This window comes from Sinocyclocheilus grahami, unplaced genomic scaffold (assembly GCF_001515645.1).
Source record: "Sinocyclocheilus grahami isolate Dianchi unplaced genomic scaffold, SAMN03320097.WGS_v1.1 scaffold29.1, whole genome shotgun sequence".
In the NCBI taxonomy this organism is placed as follows: domain Eukaryota; kingdom Metazoa; phylum Chordata; class Actinopteri; order Cypriniformes; family Cyprinidae; genus Sinocyclocheilus; species Sinocyclocheilus grahami.
In genome coordinates, this window is record NW_015505208.1 from 2,461,692 (window position 1) to 2,474,400 (window position 12,709).

At 37.1% G+C, this 12,709-nt stretch overlaps 3 protein-coding genes and 1 long non-coding RNA gene across 8 annotated transcripts in view; 1 reads left to right on the forward strand and 3 right to left on the reverse strand.

Annotated features, from left to right (window-relative positions):
* ccdc187 (coiled-coil domain containing 187) overlaps positions 1-670 on the reverse strand; it is an 18,114-nt gene extending 17,444 nt beyond the window's left edge. For all 5 annotated transcript variants that reach the window (XM_016257186.1, XM_016257203.1, XM_016257193.1 and 2 more), the window contains exon 1: positions 440-670. The gene's annotated coding sequence lies outside the window, so the exon portion shown is untranslated. The remainder of the gene's footprint in view (positions 1-439) is intronic.
* A 1,548-nt stretch (positions 671-2,218) lies between these two features.
* Positions 2,219-3,388, forward strand: uts2a (urotensin 2, alpha). The gene is made up of 4 exons (XM_016258248.1): positions 2,219-2,324; positions 2,883-2,996; positions 3,128-3,171; positions 3,275-3,388. The coding sequence occupies exons 1-4, from the start codon at positions 2,219-2,221 to the stop codon at positions 3,386-3,388; spliced, it is 378 nt and encodes a 125-aa protein (XP_016113734.1).
* Positions 3,389-3,853: 465 nt separating this feature from the next.
* LOC107571872 (uncharacterized) lies at positions 3,854-5,470 on the reverse strand. Its single transcript, XR_001607247.1, has 4 exons — positions 5,395-5,470; positions 4,742-4,845; positions 4,457-4,617; positions 3,854-4,052 (listed from the first exon to the last, which is right to left on the reverse strand). It is a non-coding gene; the product is annotated as an uncharacterized lncRNA (long non-coding RNA).
* A 4,610-nt stretch (positions 5,471-10,080) lies between these two features.
* camta1a (calmodulin binding transcription activator 1a) overlaps positions 10,081-12,709 on the reverse strand; it is a 385,900-nt gene continuing 383,271 nt past the window's right edge. Inside the window, exons 19-23 of the mRNA XM_016257232.1 lie at positions 12,612-12,683; positions 12,393-12,413; positions 10,984-11,183; positions 10,689-10,763; positions 10,081-10,403 (exon numbers count right to left, since the gene is read on the reverse strand). Of these exons, the coding sequence (XP_016112718.1) occupies positions 10,238-10,403; positions 10,689-10,763; positions 10,984-11,183; positions 12,393-12,413; positions 12,612-12,683 (534 nt within the window). The 3' untranslated portion in view covers positions 10,081-10,237. The remainder of the gene's footprint in view (positions 10,404-10,688; positions 10,764-10,983; positions 11,184-12,392; positions 12,414-12,611; positions 12,684-12,709) is intronic.

Sequence of the window (12,709 nt, forward strand, 5' to 3'; positions counted from 1 at the left end):
ATATATATAATTATATTATATAATGAGACTTTCTTTAAGAAGTCATCTGTAAATAAATGCAAACAAAGCCATGATAAATAAATGATTAAATTCATTGTCAATGAATTTAATTATTCAAATTCATTACTGGTTTAAAAGTCATTCAAATTTAGACGTAAATTCCAAAAATATCGACTCAATCAGCGCATAAATTGTTTTTGAAAGCATAAACAAACACTGTGAAGACACAATATATGACAAAGCAGCTAATGCAAAAGAGCCCCGAAACAAAACAAAACAAAGCGAAACTAAAACAACCAAAAGACAAACAAACCAGCAAAAGTGAAATGAATGGGGACAGTGCGGTAAATGGATCTTCACATTCCTCACGATTTTCACCACAATGATTCATCCCCAAAACATCAAACACTGAAAGCATGATTCAAACACAGTGCCTTACCTGCTCCGCGCTTCTCTTCTCTGGAAATGCTCGTTTCTGCGTTCAACTACTTGTTGCATACTAGAGTTACTCGAAAAACTCTCACTTCTCATAAGCTCATACTTGGATTTGGCAGGGTCTGAAACAAGCCTGAACTATAATTACCCGGTTTCAAAGTTTCCGACTAGACAGACTGTTTTTGACAACGAGACAATGGCATGAAGCTTCCACAGGGATGGGAAGCCCGCGCGGACAAACTTCACGCTCCCTCCCTCGACCAGCGCGCTCCTTACATCACACTGCTGCATCCAATCACATCAAACATTAACACAAATATAATTTAATAATCCATAAAGAGGGGGGAACTTTGATGCCCTGGTTCGCTCTTTGAAATATACTTAGATCTAAAGTCTTTTATTAATTGCAATTATTGAAATGTACAATAAGTTGTCAAAACATCATTAAAAATAATAGCAAATTATTATTCAGTAAATTTTCTAGTTATGCTAAATGAATAGTGCATAGTATTTTACTCTGTTACAAAGTGTTCCTCAGAGGTGTAGGATGATATTCTGCCCTCTACTGGTGATTGAGTCTTAAAATTCAAGCACTCTGAAGGAAACTTTTCTCTTCGTTATGACACACCTGCAGTTTAGCACACGTAAACATGATATAATTATGTGTTGTCTATTGTATTACTGTATTGCATATTGCGAAACAAACAAAACATGCAAGATTATCCTTCTTGTTTATCTTGTCCTAGGAGACAAGGTTTGCCGTTTCCTTGCATCTTTTTTTGACGGAGAATAAGCAGGATATAACTAAATAAAAAAATAATCATTCAAATATTTATTTAAGAAAAGTAGTAAGAATCTGTCATTGCTATTTTTTCAACTTTAGTAACTAAGGTCTATTGATCAACTTCAATTCTGAATGGGGGTTATGACCTGATATTGCATATTCTGTATTGCATTGTTTGTTATGTGTATTGAACATTTGATTTTAATGTGCATTTGTGTATTGTGATTTTGTGTTCAATAATTCCTCATAAGATCAATCTTACATAGCCTATTAAATTAAATTCACAGATGTAGCCAGACTGTGAGTGACGTACATCCTTTTAAAAGGGCTCTTCATTTCTCAGGTCTGCTCGGTCTGATTATACTCCAAGCTTTGTAAATGTCAAATGTGCATCACTAATACATCTTTGCCAGCGGGTGATAAACAAATGTCATGCTCTCCTCAGCAGACGGGTAATCTGGACTTTATATCCCTGAGCTTCATTTTTATTACCTTCATTGACATTATATTGTTAGAATCAGTGTGGCTGCCTGAATTCCCAATAAAATATTTTTACCTGCAGCAGTTAAACAGCCTTTTCTATGAATTTAAAGAGATATAGCTATTTTCATTTTCAACGTAAAAGAACTAGATTCATGGGCTAAATAAATCGGTTGATGTATTCATAAAATAATCTCTTTATGTGTTCTGCTGTCTCAAGAGTCGATAGACGAACGTTTGCACACCTGTGTCCCCCAATTTGCAAATTCAGTAAAACAGGTCAATGAGATTCAAAGGTGATAAAGCCACTGTGGACCTGCTACAACAGTCATCCTGATTTATTCATGGATATTAACTCAACAGGATCCACATTTTAAAATAGGACTCTCAATAAAAACCCTGTATTGATTATGATTCACTCACTCAGCTTTGGTAGAGTGGTGTATATAAGATAAGAGAGCATCCATCCACCTCATTCACCAAAGCCTGACCTGATAGGACCTTCAACCTGCTGCAGAGATGATCTGTAACCTGCTTCTGTCCTGCTCGGTCCTCCTGCTCTCCTGCAGTCATCTGTTAGCACATCCTGTTATGGACACAGCTGACATGACTTACAGCGGCCCTGGTGAGTGCATTCAGACATATACTGTATATATAGGATATTTTTCCCCTGGCAATGCTCATTGATTTTTTTTTTGTATATATCTTGGATATTTTCTCTTACTTTCTCTTGCAAAGTTGTGCTCATGGATGTTCAGGATCCATGTATGCTATAATATTACTTGAATATATATTGAAGTATTTTTTATAAATTTTTTAAATTATATATTATTAGGCTATATATTTAATAAAAATAATAATCTATTGAACATATAATAATATTAATAACAACAACACAAGCAATACTAATGATTATTTTATACATACACAGTATATAATTATTATAATATATATTAAAATATATAATATATATGTAATAAATCTTGCTTTTCACTATGCATTTAACATTATTAACTCCATCTCTCTCTTTTTTCCACCGATACCCATTTTCATTGACAACTGGCTTACATTAGTACACAGGGTGCAGAAATCTAACATTAATTTTGTAATACTGGTGTCAGATAGCAATGCAGGCAAATCTGCTGTAGCTGATGAAATAATGTCTGTCTGATTGCTGCTTTAGACTCAGTGGAAGAGGCCGGAGGCGTCAGTCCAGATGATTTCTCTGTCTCTGATCTCAATGATCTCCTGCAGAGGGCGGCAGTCGTAGGATATTCCCCACTGCTCAGCCGAGAGAGTGAGACTCATTTATCTGACAGACATTTAATCTCAAAAGTTACAACTGCACCATCTTTCAGAGTTACTGAAAGTTCTTCTGCAGACGAAATGAAATCACTCTTTTGTATGCTCATACTGTTTCTTTCACAGATATCAAAGTGCCTGGGCAGACTCCTAAAGAGGCACTTAGAGAGGTAAATGAAATAATCTCTAAGCATGTAAATAATGCTGTGTTCATGTGTCTAGATTACATTTTCATGCAAATATGTGAGCAACAGCCTCTCTTTCTCTTTTAAGTTACTGTTAGAAAAACCGTATCGCCTCATTCCTCCCAGCGATCTGTGGGGCAGCAGGAGACAGTTCAGGAAGAGAGGCGGCGGTGCAGATTGCTTCTGGAAATACTGTGTTTGAGGCATTCCTGACATATTGAACTGAGTCACAGGGCTTTTATAGCTTTTCCTACCAGTATGGACTCTCTCTTTCACACACACCCACACATAAATATACACAATACAAAAGCAAAAATATCCAGGACACAGTTATAAAAACTTTTGTGCAGAACAGTTGCTTCACAGAGAGACTGATGTAAACCACTAACGTAAAATATCTGGGATTATTTTCCTACATATCTATGTAAATTTTGAATGACATATAATTCTGGAATATTTGGTATAATATTCCAAATAACACTATCTTTATAGAAGAGATCACAATAGCTGTACTGTATAAGACATATAACTGTAAACTAGAAATAAATGCAAAAATAAAATAAATAAATAAAAAGCCTCCATTCTTTGTCAACAATGTTGTTACCCCCCCCCCCCCCCCTTTGTAATTGAAATACAGAATTCGCATTTGTATATTTTGTAACTCATTTTATTCCATGTTTTACAACGAGTTCTTCATAGAGAGAGCATGCGGATGAGATTTGAGTGTAAACCTGGTAGCTTTGGATTGATTGGTTCAAGCTCTTTTGAGACTGATGAATCAAAAAGTGACTATTCTTCAACCTTGGAGACTGGACATCCACTTAGCTGGAGATAACAATCGGTATCTAGATGCATCTACGGACTTACTGAACACACACAAAAAGAAAAATACAAGCCAAAGTTAAGCTATCATACGTGTTCAACACCACTTGCCACCTTTACTCTATTTATATAAAATATAAAAAATACATATTAAAAAATTTAAATTATTTTGGGGTCATATCTAGGGCACCAAGTCTTAAAAATAAAGGCATCTATGGTTCCATTAATAACCTTTAACATCCTCGGAACTTTCCATTGCATAAAATGTTCTTTATAGTGGAAAAGGTTCCTTGGAATATTAAAATATTCACTACACTAAGAAAAAAAACTGTTCTCTTAAGAACTGATCTCTTAAAATTCTTTAGGGAGACCAAAATGTTTTTATGGCCATAAAAAATCATGCTGCTGCTGTTTTACAAGAACAGCAGTTCAGTGGCTGTTTGATTACCTGCTGTGGACTCTTGAGGGTAAGGCTCTATGAATTGCTACTCCTAGACGTGGCAGGTCTCTCTTCTCCAGATCCTCAGTATTAGGCCACAGAACCTCAGGCTCTGTGTCCTGTCCCTGCTGCTCATTTACTGGAGTCATCGCTCTCAGGATCTCTAACATCTAACAGCACACACACACACACACACACACAGTAGTTAAGGGTAGTCCAATATTCCATAAACAAAAACAGCTGAATGAGCAATTTCTCATTTTTATGACTACATAACACTAAAAGTGTCTTCACCTCTCTGACAGTGTGAGCAGCAGTGTGTACAGGCTGACTGTCACCCCACAAGACACACAGCAGCAACAGACTGACAGACATGCCAAACATCCCCTTCATTATATCTGTAAAGCAGAACACAAGTAAATTAGGTTTAAAAAATTTCATCATTTCATAAATAAAATAAATACATAAATTACACGTTAAAAGAAAATAGCCAATGAATGAGCTTTTAGGCATTAAACAAACAAATATATAATAATTATTGCATTAAGTAGGATAAATTCTAAATTTTAAGTGTAACCCATATTGTGTAAAATAAATTCCATAATAAAAATATAAATACAAAACAAGTATATATATATATATATATATATATATATATATATATATATATACATCCCCCTACACACACATTTATATCTACTGCACACACAAATTACAATATAACATATATAACAATATAAATGATTATATACATGTACAAATTGAAAAAAAATTTTTTTTTCAGTTGTTCATAATGTACATGTATGCATTATATGTACATGTACAATGGTATTTTTTTTTACAAAACATATTACAAAATGATTAGCACAAAGAAGCAAATCAGAACTGAAATACAGTGAATGATACATAGGCTAACTGTCAAAAATTACAAACACTTTGTTCCTTACCTGAACAGCCTCCAGCAATTCCCAGGTGGTTGTTATTGTCCAGAACACAGTGCTACACTGAGGTTAAAGTATTGTCTTCACAATTTATATCCTTAGGAGGAGTATGACCAATAACAACGTGTTTAGAGTCTAGAGGGCAGTTACCTGGCCCATAAACCCTGCCAGTAACGGACCCCATCACTGTCCCCTGTTCTATTGTCAATAATAAAGCAAAAAATGCCTCTTCAGCACAAGCACAAATGCACACACAGCAGTCATTTCCTGTTATCATAAGCTATTATTCCCACCAAGCATCCACCATTCCTGATCACACAAAGTAACTAACCATTACTGTAATCACTGAATTTGAATAGTCTGAGGACAACCAATAATGAAATTAATTTACTGTATGACCTTTCACTAATTCATTATCATGATTCATTAAACATGAATATCATCATTTGGACCTAAAACTGTCTAATAACTGTCCTAAAGCATCTTTACGTATAATGACAGGATGCAGTGGCCAACAGATGGCCCAACTGAGCCAACAAAACAATTCAAACTGAAATATAATTAAACTAATACAGTTTAAAACATTTTCTTTTAGTTTAGTTTAAAAAAATACACTAAAATAACTTGAAAAACAGGCTTATCTTATGTTTTTCCCCTTTTATTATTTTACAGCAGAGAGAATATAAAGCATTCAGAAAACATCTTTCATATTTTAAGGGCAATTCAAAACATTTTGCATGGCTTCAGCAGCTGAATTCTCTTTTTTAACATATCCATCGATTCAGTGACTCTTTAACATGCACAATTACAAAAATAAATTGCTCAAACCAGGGGGAAGGAAGAAAAAAAAAAAGGACATTTAAAAAAGAAGAAACAAAAAAACAAAACAAAAATCAGGGGTCATCAGGAAAGGAGAGGGCTACATAATTGGGAAAGACACAGAGAAAGACAGCTAGAAGAGGAGAGGAAAAGTAGATCTAACACTAGTTTAACATGCAAAGTGTAGAGAGCCCCAAGCGTAGCTTGTAATAAAGGCAGGGCCGCTATTTTCTGGGTTTGAAAGGGATGAAAACGTGCAGCTCCATGAAGGGTGTCGTATAAGCACTGTCCTTAAACTACTGCATTCTAATCTCACAATGCTGGCATTTGCATAAGAGTAAGTCAGCTACGTGTGTCCAACAGATCGCTGTCCCCATTAGGTCTACAGGTCTCCACTTCAAGAATTGCTTATTGCTGTGTCCATGAGCGGTGGGATGTTTCCTAGGGCTCTGTTCTCCCTTTTCTAAAGAATGGATGCTTAGGAAAGGCAGTCTCTGTTCGAAGCCGTTGATGCGACAAACAAAACTGATGAGGTATCTTCTGTGGGCTGAGCTGTGATACCGTTAAAGCTGAGAAGCAGAATTGTCAAAATGAACCCGTATGCGACCAGATGAGGTTATTGTCTGGCGTTTATAATCTACAGCTATTCTTTTAAATGCTTTGAAACGTCTATCTATGACTAGAATAAAGTGATGATGATGATGTTGATGAATCGATCTGAGCAGCACTTTTTCATTATTGTGATACAGTATATCCACGGCAGTGTGTTTATACAGTGACTATAGGATCCGTAGAAGCTGCACTGAACCGAAACATCCATGCGTATTTACACAAGCATCAGACGCATTCGCGTAGAGTAGACCTGCTCCATTGCAACGGGCTTAATCACTCTTATACAACACCAGTCAGTGCCGCACTTTCGACAAACCGGTTTTTAGGGACCCAAGGTTACGCAAACTCAGCTCACATAGTTGATTAAAAAAAGGTGAACAGCATGACATGTTCAGAATCACAGTAATTTGATCAGGACAGTCTGGCTCGTTTCCCAATAAGCAGCAACTAATTCTCAAGTGACCTGCTCTATCTCCTCCTTTTCTCCAGTTTGGCACCTGAGTTAAGATACAAAAGTGAACCCGTCAGATTCACACTGAGGTTTCAACTGCACCAGTGCCATGGACACTTTAACGCGGATATGGACACAGTTCTGTGGCGCGTGCTTTCGTATGAGGTACACACGTTTTTTTTTTAACCTGTTTTTGTGGTGGAGTACGTTAGTTGAAAACTGGGAATGGAAATGGAAAGCGGAGTGGAACTGAATTCGAAAACGAAACAGGAAGCCAAATTCTATTTGAAAAAAAAAAAAGATTCATGCTGCCCCTGTAAATATGAGTAGTACTGACACATTGCCAGCTGTTTTGACTTTCTGTATGGTAAAGTTATGTTTCGAAGCCCTCGGTCTGTTTCAAGTTCTGCAACCCATAAAACCAGCTGCTTTACAGAACAGTATTTCGTCGACAAGTCTACCTGACTACCAAATCTACAAAAATAAGCATGCTTTGGGTGCTTTTTCAGCCACCCGGTTATCTATGTTACCCATGCAAGCATAATAAGACTCGAGTTGCCACCGCAGTGCATCAGCTGACAACCTAAACTGCTACCGGAATGATGAATGCAAGGCAAGAACCAGTCCTCGCCGGTTCATCTGGCAGTTCCAATAGAGGACTGAGTTATGACGAAGCCATAAATTCCTGGTGTGTTAAAATGAAATACACGGAGAAAGCACGGACAAAGAAACAAGTTACGTAACGGAAAATAAAAACGGACAGTTCACTTCTCGCTAATGCCAGTCCATCGCAAACCTCACATGCAGACTGACACGGCTCGCTGGATTTAGAATATGATCAGGCACTTCCAACATAAGCACTCTGAAGAAAGCATTTACATATCATTCTCTTGAACAGAGAAGCAAATAGAAAATATGACAAAAAGCATTTTGACATGAGGGGAAACTGAAATCTACACATTTTTCAGTGCATTAGAACTCATTCTCAAAAGCGTTTTCATATACTTTCTCCTTTTCAAAAGCCACGGCGACACCTGCTGTTAAAAGTAACGTCACTGCAACTCCGGTGAAACTGATTTTTTTTGGAGGTCTATCTGGCTGGCCCTTGACGCCAACGTTTTAGCACCAAAAGAATCCCGTTTAAATGCATAACAGGGAACCCAATCTTTCAATCAGTGTAGCAGTGTGGATTTCGAAAGAGGTTCTGTCATTATTTCAGGCAGCTTCTTTACTGTCAATTCACAGGTTTTTTTTGCACATCTTGTTGAATTAGACTGTCAGAACCTTACACTTAAAGCTGCATAATGCTGCTGTAAGCTCCACTACCTGCATTCATAACAGAAAAACATACTTTACATCATTTCATTGAAATAATACAAAAGTATTCAGACTTATGAAACACAAAACAAACAAATATACAGTACAGAGAAACCAAATGAGATATGTGATCCACTTAAAGATCCTTCCTGAATACACCATCATCCTTGACCGACTGTGTTGAGAGGTCATGCTGCTGAATGCAAGTGAATCTGATCGCGTTTTACCAGGTGATTATCTGTTCAGAAATGATTAACTTCCTTTAAGCAGTAGCATTCACATTACTTGGCACCATTGGCAAAAAGATTCTTGGTAGCCCAGAAAAAACAAACAAACAGATGTAAACATAACCTAATGATCATTTTGCCTTTTCTCCTACCTCTTAAATACAGTATTTTTCACAATTGCAGGAAAGTCATGCTTTAGCAAAATGTTCTTCTCAAGAACATTCAAAGTAAAATAAAATACTCTTATAGTGAAATAATTTTACAGAGCATAGCCACTAATGCTTTTGAACTTTTTTTTGTATCTTTGTTTTTGAACAGAAAAGAACACTGGTGTGCTTTAAGAAAACCCTTTAAAATCTTTGAATATCCAGCGCAGTGTAAATTCATTTTTGAGGATTGATTGTTACGACACTTAACCAGTTAAAAGCTGCGTTTGTTTTCTATTTGAATATATTTTAAAATGTAATTTGTTCCTGTGATGGAAAATCTGAATTTTCGTTAGCCATTACTCCAGTGTCACATGATCTTTGAGTAATCATTCTAATATGCTAATTTAGTGCTCAAGAACCATTTCTTCTTGAAAACAGTTGTGCTGCTTAAAATATATGTCGAAACCAGTAGCGTATAGAATTTAATATAATCATTTTTATAATAATATAATTTGTTTGAAAGAACACTCTTCTGGCCAGTGCTCTATGCACAAGTTCTTCACTGATGATTTGCCCCATTTTCTTTAATGCCTCACCTTGTTAGTTTCTGCACTAAGTAGAAATATAGGACAAAAAGCTTAAAATAGTCTGCATTTCATTTAATACAAAATCAGTCGAAACCTTCTCATCTCATCGCTTCTGACAAGAAACTAAAGCTGTCTGCTGATTATTCTGTCTACGTCCGTTTGAAACACGTTGCTCCAACACCTGATGAAATACAGGTGACATTTGCACAGGGTAATGCCACCAACTTAGCTTTTATACTATGCTTTCTTTGTATACAGATATCATATCTACTACCAAACAGTTAAAGAGAGATGGACTGATAGACAGTCAGTTCCCACTGCAGCATGTGCAATAAAACAGGCTTTAGCTGAACTAGTCAGAACCAAAACCCAGTTTTCTCTGGGTCACATATTTCCCAGCATGCCTCATGGTCAAAGAGCAAGACTCATTATCATATATTCATGCAACATCGCTTAGACCAAACAACCTTCTGTTCTTCCGTCTATCTTATCTTTTCCTCTTTACAAATACAGTAAGTAAAGGAAACATAAATAATCAAGACAGGAGAAAAAGGTGCTTGTTTAATGTAGCGTCTCAGTGGTTAGTGCATAGCACGACACAACCGATATCCTGAGGCCGATCATTTGCTGAGGCCCTTGATCTCAGTCATCTGTTCGTCCAGTTGGTAGCTGTCATGCATGCAGGCATCAAGCAGTGGTGATGAAGGAGGGCAAGAAGGAGCAAGAGGGGATGGGAAGGGGGTCTTTGTGTGCGTGTGACAAGCGAGAGGGAGAGAGATAGAAAAAAAGGGAGACATACTGAATCGCTGAGGCTGCACTCACCCGCTTGAATAGTCTATGGTCCATCAAGGGGCTTTGCATTAACAGCAAAACAACACCAGACAGCTATTAGCACACAGCAGATATCATGATGGAGAAGGAGGGTGAGGAAAAAGAGCCAAGGGAAGGGAGGAGCACCTCTCACTAAACCACTCATGATTAATGAATCACACTTTCAAGGATAGAAAAAATAAGTTCCGTTATAACTAAATAAAATCGAAAATATGGGAAGTGTCACATTTGTATTTGTATCAGCAGTGTTTCAGGTAGCGGATGAATGGGATGGCCAGTAGGGGGCGATGTGGCGGTGGGAGAATACCTGTGGCGGCAGTGGCGGAGGAACCTCATGATCTTGCGGGCGGCCTGATCCTGCCTCTTAGTTAGAAGACTGCTTCTGAAACAGAAACATCACTCTTAAACACATTTAATTTTGCACATTACATCTAGTACATGAATAAAATATCTCGCAGGGCAAAGCTCAGAACAGTATGCCACTTGGAACAGATTCATAAGAGCTATTGGCTGAGTACAGAAGAACAAACACCAGTTGGAATCAGATTTGGACTGAATTTACGAGGCAGTGATTTATCACAGGGCAGTCTAGTGAGTGCTACCTGAGTTTGTGCTGGACCAGTGCGGCGGTGGCCGCTCTGCGGTGAGGCCTCAGCCGGCCGAACTCTCTGTAGCTGCGGTAGCACTGCTGGATCAGCACGGCCGCCCGCCGGCTCTGCTGGAACTTCTTCTGCTCGTGGTAGCTGCGGAACTTACTCTGGATAAGGATGGCGGCCTGCGTCATCTTCTTATAAAGTGCATACTGATACATAAACACAGTATTGAAGATATTAATGACAAAAATGTAATTGCTCCCTATTCAACTCACACTGGCCACATACACACTACACACTGTAGAGAGTGACAACCACATTTAAACAACAGGAGGGTGAGTAAATTATGTCAGAATTAACATTTTTGGGTGGATTATCCCTTTAAGTATACATCACTAAATTATCACACGTTTATGAGTTACTCTCAAAACTGCAATGATTGACAGAGTGAAAACCAAAGCAAAGTTTTGGTGTTTGCAGTTGTAAATAAGTAATATTGTCAATTAATCAATATTGCCGTGATCACTTACTATACGTGTCTTGAGGCTCTTTTTTCCACAGATTTGATTATAAATATAGGCAGTAGCAGTTTCCAATTAAAATTTTTTTTATTATTTTAATTTATTATTTAATTTATATATTCTTATTTTAAGAATACAGTTGTGTATTTTGGCTTATTTAACCAAGGCACATTGCTTATTTTGGGCTTCTTTTACTTCTTCTTCCAGACCTAATTACTGATTATCTAGAAGAGGGGCTTGCAAACTTTTTAAAGCCAACAACCACTAAAAGATATGTTGCCCTCAAAGTAGCTATATATTTTTATTTATAAAGAGCTGTTTATACTGTGTGAGACAAAAAGCTTTATATAAAGGCAACATGTTGTTTCCAAAATTAAATTACTGACTTTTGTATAGTTACTCTATTGAAGCCAATGCAAATTACTAAAATATGATCTAGAAAATATTGACTTTGTATTAAGTTCAACCCATTATTATGTAATATTAGATGCATAAACCTGAAGAGAAACAATTCAATTGTATTTTTATAGTGCTTCTTACAATGAACATTGTTCTAGAGGATTTACAGTTTTCTAATTTACAGTTAACTGTGACCGCTTTGAAATGCACTTTGTATTTTTCATTTGCATTTTGTACCCGCTCAGATTTTCTATGGACCCCCTAAAACACTCTTGCAGCTATCTGGGGAACTCCAGAAACAATCTGAATACCCTTGTCCTAGCGAGATCGGTCTGTTTAGTCCACAGTATATGGAGCGTCCCTTGCAACTACTTCCATCAAAATATGCGAATGACACAGTGTGTAAATGGCCATTGCTATTAAATTAGTTTTAATATTTGTGCAGACAAAAGAAAATCTGCTTTAAATAATGCATGAACAATCAAACAACAAAATTACCTTCAAGGCTATCCATGTTAGCTTGCAAAGGGGGGAAAAAAATAGATTTGTCATGAATTGGAAACTGTGTGTCCTTACACTAAGAGCTCTTCAAAAGCTTTTAAACAACAATTCACACAACAGCAGGCCTTATAATTGACATTTGCTGGAGCTTGACGTATTAACCAGACATCCAGCAAAGGTTGGCAAAGTCAATGTCAGAGCATCTTAAAGGATTACCTGCTTGTACTTCCTGTAACAGCGCTGAATGACAGCGGTGGCAACTTCCTGTTGCTCGCGCAGTGGGCGTCCCTGCAAAGAGAGAGGGAAATGGGTTG